Source organism: Corvus hawaiiensis, chromosome 10 (assembly GCF_020740725.1).
Source record: "Corvus hawaiiensis isolate bCorHaw1 chromosome 10, bCorHaw1.pri.cur, whole genome shotgun sequence".
Lineage (NCBI taxonomy): Eukaryota > Metazoa > Chordata > Aves > Passeriformes > Corvidae > Corvus > Corvus hawaiiensis.
In genome coordinates, this window is record NC_063222.1 from 4,521,195 (window position 1) to 4,530,244 (window position 9,050).

At 62.1% G+C, this 9,050-nt stretch overlaps 1 protein-coding gene across 3 annotated transcripts; it reads left to right on the forward strand.

Moving 5' to 3' along the window:
- Positions 1-899: 899 nt before the first annotated feature.
- On the forward strand, positions 900-8,629 carry AMOTL2 (angiomotin like 2). 3 transcript variants are annotated; one of them, XM_048314842.1, is made up of 10 exons: positions 900-988; positions 1,984-2,783; positions 4,112-4,334; positions 4,818-4,962; positions 5,102-5,194; positions 5,826-6,121; positions 6,224-6,516; positions 6,644-6,855; positions 7,153-7,296; positions 7,466-8,629. In XM_048314842.1, exons 2-10 carry the CDS (start codon positions 2,071-2,073, stop codon positions 7,522-7,524), a joined length of 2,178 nt encoding a protein of 725 aa, XP_048170799.1. In that variant the 5' UTR covers positions 900-988; positions 1,984-2,070; the 3' UTR covers positions 7,525-8,629. The 3 variants fall into 3 exon arrangements, with proteins under 3 accessions (XP_048170799.1, XP_048170800.1, XP_048170801.1); XM_048314843.1 differs by having other exon boundaries at positions 7,156-7,296; XM_048314844.1 differs by lacking the exon at positions 5,102-5,194.
- The last annotated feature ends 421 nt before the right edge of the window (positions 8,630-9,050 follow it).

A 9,050-nucleotide genomic window follows, 5' to 3' on the forward strand; every position in this document is an offset into this window, starting at 1 on the left:
CGTCTCGGGGCCTCTGGACTCTGCACTGACAGCCTGGGGCGCCCAGGGCCGAGACGGGGCTGGTGTTTCACTGCTTTGGGGCTGCTCAATGTCCTCCCAGAGATGAGCCGGGGTGCTTTGAGGGGGGAGTTTGGTCCCTGATGGCATCCTCCATCCCTGTCAACCCCCCCAGGGAGGTGGGTGGCAGAGCCCAAAAGGGGAAAACAGAGGCTGGGAGAGCAGCGGGGAACACCCAGAGGTGCCAAGCCAGACGCGAGCTGGCAGGAATTATTGCATCCACAGGGAGCTGGCATCCCTAGCCAGGGGGATGTGAGGGTGGAGGACACAAGGAGGTGATGCAAGTGGGAGGAATACGAGGAGAGGGATGTGAAGAGGGGATGCAAGGAGGGGGAAGGTGAGGAGGAGGAATGCGAGGAGAGGGATGTGAAGAGGGGATGCAAAGAGGGGGAAGGTGAGGAGGGGGGATGCGAGGAGGGGGATGTGAGGATGGGAAATACGAAGAGGGGGCCATAAGGAGGGGGATGTGAGGAGGGGGATGTGAGGAGGAAGACACGAGGAGGAATGTGAGATGGGGAATGAGAAGATAGGGCTGTGAGGAGGGGGATGTGAATAGGGGGATGTGAGAAGGAGGATGCAAGGAGAGGGACACGAGGAGGGGGGATGCGAAGAAGGGGAATGTAAGGAGGGGGATGCGAGAAGGGGGGGCCCGCGGGGGCAGAGCAGATGGGGCCGGCAGGCTCGGGGTTGCCCCGGCCCCGCAGACAAAGGCTGGGGCAGATTTACGGCCCGGGACAGCTGGCGGGCAGAGCCGCCCCCCCGCCCGCAGCTGCCGCTCCCGCTCCCGGCCGCGCTCCTGCGCGGCGGCGGCCCCGGGGCGGAGCGGGGCGGGACCGGCCCCACATTCCGGGCATAGCAGCGCCCGGCCCGGCCCCCGCGGCCCCGGGACGCCCAGAGCCGCCGCAGCACCGCTCCGCTCCGCCATGCCCCGGTGAGTTCTGCCGCCGGGACCCCCGACCGGCACCGGGACCCCCCGGCACCGGGAATGCCCCGGCACTGGGACCCCCCTGACCGGCACCGAGACTCCCCCGACCGGCATCGGGACCCCCCAGGCACCGGGAGTCCCCCGGTATTGGGACTCTCCCCCGACCGGGATCCGAGACCCCCCCCCGGCACGGGGATGCCCCTCGGAGAAAGGACGCCCCCCCGCCACCGGGAACCCCCCAGCAGGGATCGGGACCTCCCTCAGCACCGGGACCCACCCGGACCAGCAACCCCGGGACCGCGACCCCCCCTGAACCGAGATGCTCCCAGCACAGGACTGGGACCCCCCCCCCGGGACTGGGACTCTTCGACCGGGATCGAACCCTCCCGGCCCAAGGAAGCCCCCAGCCGGGACTGGGATCCCTCCACGGGAAAAGGACGCCCCTCGGAACCGGGATCCTTCTCCCTGGGACCGGGACGTGCCCCCCTCCCCGGCACTTGGACCCTCCCGGGGAAAAGACCCTCTCCCATGCCAGATCCACCCCCAGGGACTGGGAACCCTCCCGGCACTCTCCAAACCGGGACCGGAACATCCCCACAACACCTAGAAGCCCCCCGGAACAATCCCATGACCCTCCCCACGGTCCAGGAGGGTCCAGGACCTCCATGTCCGTGGCCGGGGATGCGAGGTCCTCCCCATCTCCCGGTGGCTCTGTGCCCGGTCCCACGGGGTCGCTCCATCCCCCATTCCCGGGCCAGTGCCAGTCTCGGGTCCATGGGGCGCCAGCTCCGGAGCCAGCCCCAGCTGCCAGCCCCGGCCCCGGGTGCACCGAGAGTGCCGGCGCTCGGCCACCCCACCGCGGGAGGCTGCTCCGCTCTCCCACTGCCGCCACGGGATTCCACTCCTCCGGCACGTCCCGGCAAACAACCCCGAGTCCGTCAGGATCCGCGCCGTGTCCTGCCCCGACTGCTTCCCGACAATCCCGTTTTTCCCTCTTGCAGGTGTCTCGGCGTGGCCAGTTGCTGTTGAGGTCCCCCGGGACGCCCTTCTCGGGTGGAAACGTGGCTCTGCCGCCGGCACGGACGGACATGAGGACGGCGGAGGACTCGAACGGGACGGTCCTGCACCGCCTGATCCAGGAGCAGCTGCGCTATGGGAATCTCACGGAGAACCGCACTCTGCTGGCCATCCAGCAGCAGGCCCTGCGCGGCGGCGGGGCCGGCGGGGCCGGGAGCCCCCGCTCCTCCCTGGAGAGCCTCAGCCCGGAGGAGAGCCAGATGGTGCAGCAATCCACGCGGCAGGAGCCGCAGGGCCAGGAGCATCACTCCGACCACGTCTACTTGGAGAACAGCGTCTATCGGCTCTGCCCGCCCAAGGGCGAGGAGCTGCCCACCTACGAGGAGGCCAAGGCGCATTCCCAGTTCTTCGCCTCGCAGCGGGGAGCGGCCGGCACGGGGGTCCGGGCTGAGAACGCCCCGCGCGGGGCCGAGAGCGGGGCCCGGCGCCCCGACGAGGGGCTGAAGGACCTGAAGCACGGCCACGTGCGGTCGCTGAGCGAGCGGCTCATGCGGATGTCGCTGGAGCGGAACGGGGCCAAGGCGCAGAGCCCCATCAGCGCTTCCCACAGCTTCCCGCAGCTCTCCCGGCAGCTCGTCCCCCTGCGCGGGCAGCACCCCGAGGGCACGGAGCCGCGGGGACCGCCCCCGGAGTATCCCTACGTCATCCCTTCCCAGGACGCTTACCTGGCTGAGCCCCGACCCTGCTCCCGGGAAGGGCCTGGATTTCAGCATCCCGAAATCAGGTAAACTGTGGCCCCCGGGCTCTGCTTTTGGATGCCTCCCAGGAGTGTCCGGGATGGATGCTTGGAACTTGCAGGATGTGAAGGGCAGTGGGGGCGCAGAGCAGCTGCTCTTGTCCTCACTGGCTCAGGCCATGGGGGTCTTCTGGGAGCCCCCCACTCTGCTCCTGTCCCCAGTTCCCCCAGCACGGCTAGGCTTTTCCAACCAGTGATGAAAATCCCATTCCCTCAGCAGACCCTGCCCCCTCCCCATGCACCGGGAGGAATCTGGGGGTAACTTAGAGGTTAATCTAGGAGCTGGAAACAGCCCAGGAAGCAGCTAAATGTGGAATAGGTATGGGGCAGGGCAGAAGACAAATATGCTCCCTGCTCCACAGAAACCCATCCCATGGTCCTGAGCTGGGAATGTCCATGTAATTCAGAATTGCTGCCGAGCAGAGCCTGGGCTGGTGCCAGGTGGTCCGTGTTCCCTCTGGCAGCTCAATGCCTCTGGAAAAGCCCCAGGCTGACTGTGAGATGGACATCTGGGGGTTCGGGCATTGCCTGGAATTTGAGGAGGTCTGGAAACAACCTCTTCCAGTGTGGAAAATGATGGGAAGAAGGGAATTTGTGGCTCGATGAGAGGACACGCTGCTCCCAGCCCTGCTGATGTATCCAGGCAGAGAGCGATAGCATCTCCAGCAGGAAAACCTTCTCCTTCCAGGGAACAAAGAGGGGAAGGGGAGCTGCGAGGAAGATGTATTTATTCTTCCTTGCTCCGATATCATCCCGCAGGAATGCAGGCCCTTGGCAGGCAGCCCGCGGGGGAGCGTAGCGGGGCCAGGCTGTGCACAGCCACCCTGCTCAGGGTATTCCTGGCGGGATGTTGTTGTGGGATGCTGGAGCAGTGGCACAAGGGGCAGCCAGGCTGTCCTGGCCCCTCCAAATATAGAAAGGACGTATCCATAGTTGGGCAGTGAGGACCTGTGCCAGCAGCCCTTGCTTCGCCTAGAAAATAAGGAAAATGGGGAACGCTGCCGACTTCCAGGGTGCATCCTATACCAGGCTGCCTGCAGCATTCCCAGGAAGAGAGGAGCCTGGGGGGTTGGGAGTCCATCCAGACCCACTGGCCCGGTCGTGGAGGGGTCAGGTCAAGGCATCTCTGCAAGACGGGATTTGTGGTTAGAGAGCAAGCGCTTCCCAGCTCTAAAAAGCAGGATAGGCACTTCCCAGAGCCTCCCTCCTCCTTTGAGGTGACTTGCAGGCACCAGCACGTGCTTGGTGGGATGCTGGAGTTACAGCCAGCTCTCCCACCCTGCCAAACCTTGACACCCTCTCTTCCCCCGCTGCAGGGTGCTGCCCACTCCGGTGCCAGCCGCATTCCTGCCGCTGTGTCCGAGCACACTGGGTCCAGCCGGCGTGGAGGCCCTGGTCAGCGCCCAGGCGGTGTCGGCCGGCAGCCGCCTGGCCCGGGCAGACGCCGTCCTGCGGGAGAATGAGAGGCTCCAGCGAGAGAGCGAGAAGCTGCGGCGGGAGCTGGAGAGCTGTGCCGAGAAGGCGAGCCGCATCCAGAAGGTGAGGGAATGGTGGCAGCCCCTGCCCGGGGGATGCCTGACCAGCTGCTGTGAAAATTCAGCCCCTTTAGTGATTTAATCCCTTCTCCTCCTCCCTCTGGCGGCTTGTTCCCCTCGGAGCAGCTGCAGCCGGGACTGGGGAGAAGGAGCCCATTCTCCAGTGACCCTCTCCCTCTGCCTGTCCCCCCATCCCAGCCGCCACAGAAAGCCCTTTGTGTGGCCTTGTACAAGGGGTGGCTGTTCCCCGTGGCCGGGCTATAGCAGAACCAAAGTCTGTGGAGAGACTCTTCCATAAGAAAAAAGACAGGAAAAATCAGTTCCCCCCCCCCCCCCCCCCCCCCCCCAATATGTGCTGGGGATCAGTTTGGGGTACACTGAGCTCCTCTGGCAGCTCTGGTTCGGCTGAGCACCCCAGCGGAGCTTTGGCCGGCATGTCCCTTTCCTTTCCTCATTCCATGAATATCTAACCCTTCCTCCACCCCAGCTGGAGAGTGAGATCCAGCGCATCTCAGAGGATTATGAAAACCTCGTCAAGGCGTCTTCCAAGCGGGAAGCCTTGGAGAAAGCCATGAGAAACAAGAGAGATTGTGAGATGCGACGGCTCCAGGATTTCAACCGGGACCTGAAAGGTGAGGGACCCTCTGTGTCCCCATTGCTGTGGGTGCTCTGTGTCCCCTGGCTGTTTCCATGGGAAACCAGGCTTTCCCCACTTCCTCCAGCCAAAATCTTGTATTTAAATCTTAATTGGGTTTGATTGTTTTGGACCAGAGCGGTTGGAATCGGCGAACAAGCAGCTGGCCAGCAAGACCCAGGAAAGCCAGGAGAGCAACCAGGGCAGCGTGGCCAAACTCCTGGCACAGAGTAAGTCCCGGGGGACACCCATCCTTGCCCGGCTCCCCGTGGCATCTGCGAGCGGGGCTCGGCTGGAGGAGGAGGCGGGTGTTGGGCAGCAGCTCTCGCCCTTCCCCAGGGGGGATGGAGCAGCTCTTGGCGCTGGACTCGAGCCATTAATCCCGGCGGCCGGCCGGCGGCGTGACCCGCATTCCGCACATTCCTGCCGCAGCGCCGGCTCTTCCAGCACTGAGCCCGCACTCCCGCCCCACGCCGGCCCGGCCGTTCTCTGCTTCCTCCCTCCTGCACTTCGCAGCCGTGCCAGCCTGGGCTTTTTTGGGGGAAAGTGTACCTACATTTCAGCAGAGAGACGTGGTGTTTCTGTTAGCAGGAGGAATTGCCTCCCCTTCCCTAAGGTGGCTGGATTCGTGCTAGGCAGGTTTCACCCTTCCCGAGCTAAAATTTAGGCTGGAATGTGGCACGTGGATGCTTTTGGCCATCTGCCCAAGTGGCTGGAATGCCCCTGACCCCCATTTGATAGAAGATCTGGAGGAAGGGGTGGCACGGCCAGATGTCGGGGAGCAAAGAATCTCTGCAGGGCTTCATGGATCAGCCTTAGGGAAGCCAAATGTCTGAGACTTGTGGGGGTTTCTTTTTGCAGGCTATGAGCACCAGCAGGAGAAGGAGAAGCTGGAGCGGGAGGTGTCCCTGCTGCGCAGCGCCAACGAGGACCAGCGTCGGCGGGCAGAGCTGCTGGAGCAGGCGCTGGGCAGCGCCCAGGCGCGGGCAGCCAAGGCAGAGGCCGAGCTCCGGAAGAAACGAGCCTACGTGGAGAAGGTGGAGCGGCTGCAGGCAGCCCTGGGCCAGCTCCAGGCCGCCTGCGAGAAGCGGGAGCAGCTGGAGCTGCGGCTCCGCACCCGCCTGGAGCAGGAGCTGAAGATGCTGCGGGCTCAGCAGGTGGGTGCTGGCAAGCCACAGTGGGTCCGGCAAGGCACGGCGGGTGCTGCGTCCTCCCAGCACCTCCTCATCCTCGCCGGGGCTTTGTTTTGGCTGCTGCAGAGGCAGGCAGGCGCTGCGGGCGGGGGGACGCCGGAGCTGAGCGCCCACACGCTGTCGGAGCAGCTGAGGGAGAAGGAGGAGAAGATCCTGGCGCTGGAGGCCGACATGACCAAGTGGGAGCAGAAGTACCTGGAGGAGTGCACCATGCGCCAGTTCGCCATGGACGCCGCGGCCACGGCGGCCGCCCAGCGCGACACCACCCTCATCAGCCACTCCCCGCGGCACTCCCCCAACAGCAGCTTCAACGAGGACCTTCTCCTGGCCAGCCACAAGCACCAGGAGATGGAGAACAGGTTAGTCCCACCTTGCCAGAGGCATTTTGCCCCCATCAAGGTTTTTTTGTGGTCTGGTTGGGCAGTGCCTGGATCCTTCTCTCCCTGTCCAGCTCTTCTCCCAGCTTCTGCCTTTCCTCCTCTCCAGGTTAAAAGCCCTTCATGCCCAAATCCTGGAGAAGGATGCTGTCATCAAGGTCCTGCAGCAGCGCTCGCGGAGGGACCCCAGCAAAGCCCTTCAGGGCTCCCTGCGGCCGGCCAAATCCGTGCCCTCCATCTTTGCCGCCTCCGCCGCCCCGAGCTGGCCAGGGGCTGGCCAGAGTGACCGGTCATCTGAGGGCAGCTCCCGTGGCAGCACAGGTACACAGGGACACCTGTCCGCTCGCTACCTTCACTTGGCAGTGGGGACATGCTTGCAATTTTCCCCTGTGGTTTTGGAGTTAAAGAGCTTGGGGAGGGGGATTTCCTCCAGGAGCAGCCAGCAATCACAGAATCCCAGAATGGTTTGGGTTGGAAGGGTCCTTAAAGCCTATCTAGTTCCACCCCCTGCCATAGGCAGGGACACCTTCCACTAACCCAGGTTGCTTCAAGCCCCTTCCAACCTGGCCTTGAAAACTTGAATCCCTTGCCTTGAATCCATAACAGACTCTCCTTCAGCAGGCAAAGCCACCGCTGAAGGGACAGCAGTGTCCACTGCCCTTCCCTTGCCATCCCACTCCAAGCACGGCAGCAAGGACGGCAGCACGCAGACAGACGGAGCGGCCGGGAGCAGCGGGCAGGGCGAGGGCACCGGTGTGCTGGGTGAGTCCCCCCGGATGGCACGGGGCAGGGAGTTGGGAGGCCCCAGCCCGTGGGCTCAGCATGCCTGGGATGGGCTTTGCACAAGCATCAGTGATTTTTTAAGGCATTTTTAAGGCCCTAGTTGAGTGGGGTGGGTTCGAATCACTGTGAATCCCTTCTTTCTCTGCAGAGAGCTCGGCTGCTTCCAGAGCCCCAGACCTGTCTGACATGGTGGAGATCCTGATTTAGGGCCGCCCCGAGCTGCACAGTGGCCTCTCCACCCTTTCTGCCAGCATGTCGGGATGGAGAAGCCTCTGGGAAGGAGGGACCGAGCCGGGAGCTCAGCGGTGTCCCCTCGGCCGGTCTCGGCAGTGACTCCGGTGTGTGGGAGGGTCACTGTCCCCCTCGGTGCCCACACGGGTCCCTGGCTGCGCGGGGCGCGCTGGAGCCCGGGGACCCCGTGGTGGCTCCATCCCCATCCCGGCTCCATCCCCATCCCAGCTCCCACCTCTGGGTCTTGGCCATCCACACCCACCCAGGTGCTTGGCTTCCAACTGGAAAATCCCTCTCTGATCGCCTGAACTGTACCCACAAGCTGAAGTCTGCGCACGAGGGCAGAGCCGGGAGGGATCTTCCGTGGGTCCCATCAACCACCTGGATCCACGTGGCCAAGCCGAGCACCAAACTTCCATCACCTGCATGCTGCTCCTGGGTTTTCATCACGGGTGGGCGAGGGCTTTGTGATGGGGTGGCAGTGAAACAAAAATGACAACGGAGGGAATGAAAGGTGGAGGAAAAGCAGAGGTGAAAGGCTCCGAGGGTGCCGATGGAGGCAGCGGGATGTGCTGCCCCTCTCCTGGCTGCATCCCCCAGCTACTGGCAGCTGGCTTCTGCCCGTAGCCAGCGCCGACATCCTGCTCCTCGGAGCTTCCCATCCTTGCCCTTCATGTAAATATATATATTTTTCTTTATTTCTTTCCCCTTTCAACGTGTGCATTTGCTGGCCAACTGCATTTTTTATTTCTCTCTCCCCAGACACGTAAAAAATGCGTTCGGTTCTCGTGCATTGTTTACAAAATGGAAAAGAAACAAAAAATTATGAAAGAGGAAAAAAACCCCCAAACCCCATGACTTAATATATTTTATATTAATATTGGTATTTCTTTTTAAGTATTTTTTTCGTGCTGTGAACTTTTTTTCCTGCCAAAGATGACAAGTTCTCGTTTGTGCGTTTTAAGTTATCTTTAAGTATTTAAACATAAACCTGGCTGTTTCGTTACGCCGCCCTATACCGAGATTGCTGTAGCATTCCACTTGGTATAACAATATTTTAATAAAAAAACCCAAATATTGATTCATGGATTTTCTTTTCTTCCATGCCATGGGGAGAGATGGAGGTGCTGCCAGGGGAAGAGGGTTTGGGGCTGCTGACTCCCTGGTTCACATGTCCTTCCCAGCTCCCCCAGGCAGAGATTTGGGGTGCAGCTACATGGGAGAGGAGAAAAATGCTCAAGAGCATTTCTGCATTCCCCAAAATCCCATTGGGATCCCATTCCCCCCAGCTTCATGGGGGAAAAGGATGGAGTTGCCTGAAAGTGTCAATGTACTTTCCTTCCTGCTCTGGCATCCCTGTGTCCTTGGTTTCTGCATCCTCATGACGCTGCATCCCTGTGTCCTCAATCCCTGTACCCTGGTGTCCTTGATCTGTGCATCCCATAACTGCATCCTGGTGGGATCCTTCTCCTCTTCCTCACAAAACCCCTTCCTGCCCTCCT

Coding starts and splice junctions, on each gene's coding strand:
- AMOTL2 (XM_048314842.1), top strand. CDS start 2,071: ATGAGGACGGCGGAGGACTCGAACGGGACGGTCCTGCACCGCCTGATC. Junction 2,784..4,111: donor TTTCAGCATCCCGAAATCAG/GTAAACTGTGGC, acceptor CCCCCGCTGCAG/GGTGCTGCCCACTCCGGTGC. Junction 6,856..7,152: donor CAGCTCCCGTGGCAGCACAG/GTACACAGGGAC, acceptor ACTCTCCTTCAG/CAGGCAAAGCCACCGCTGAA.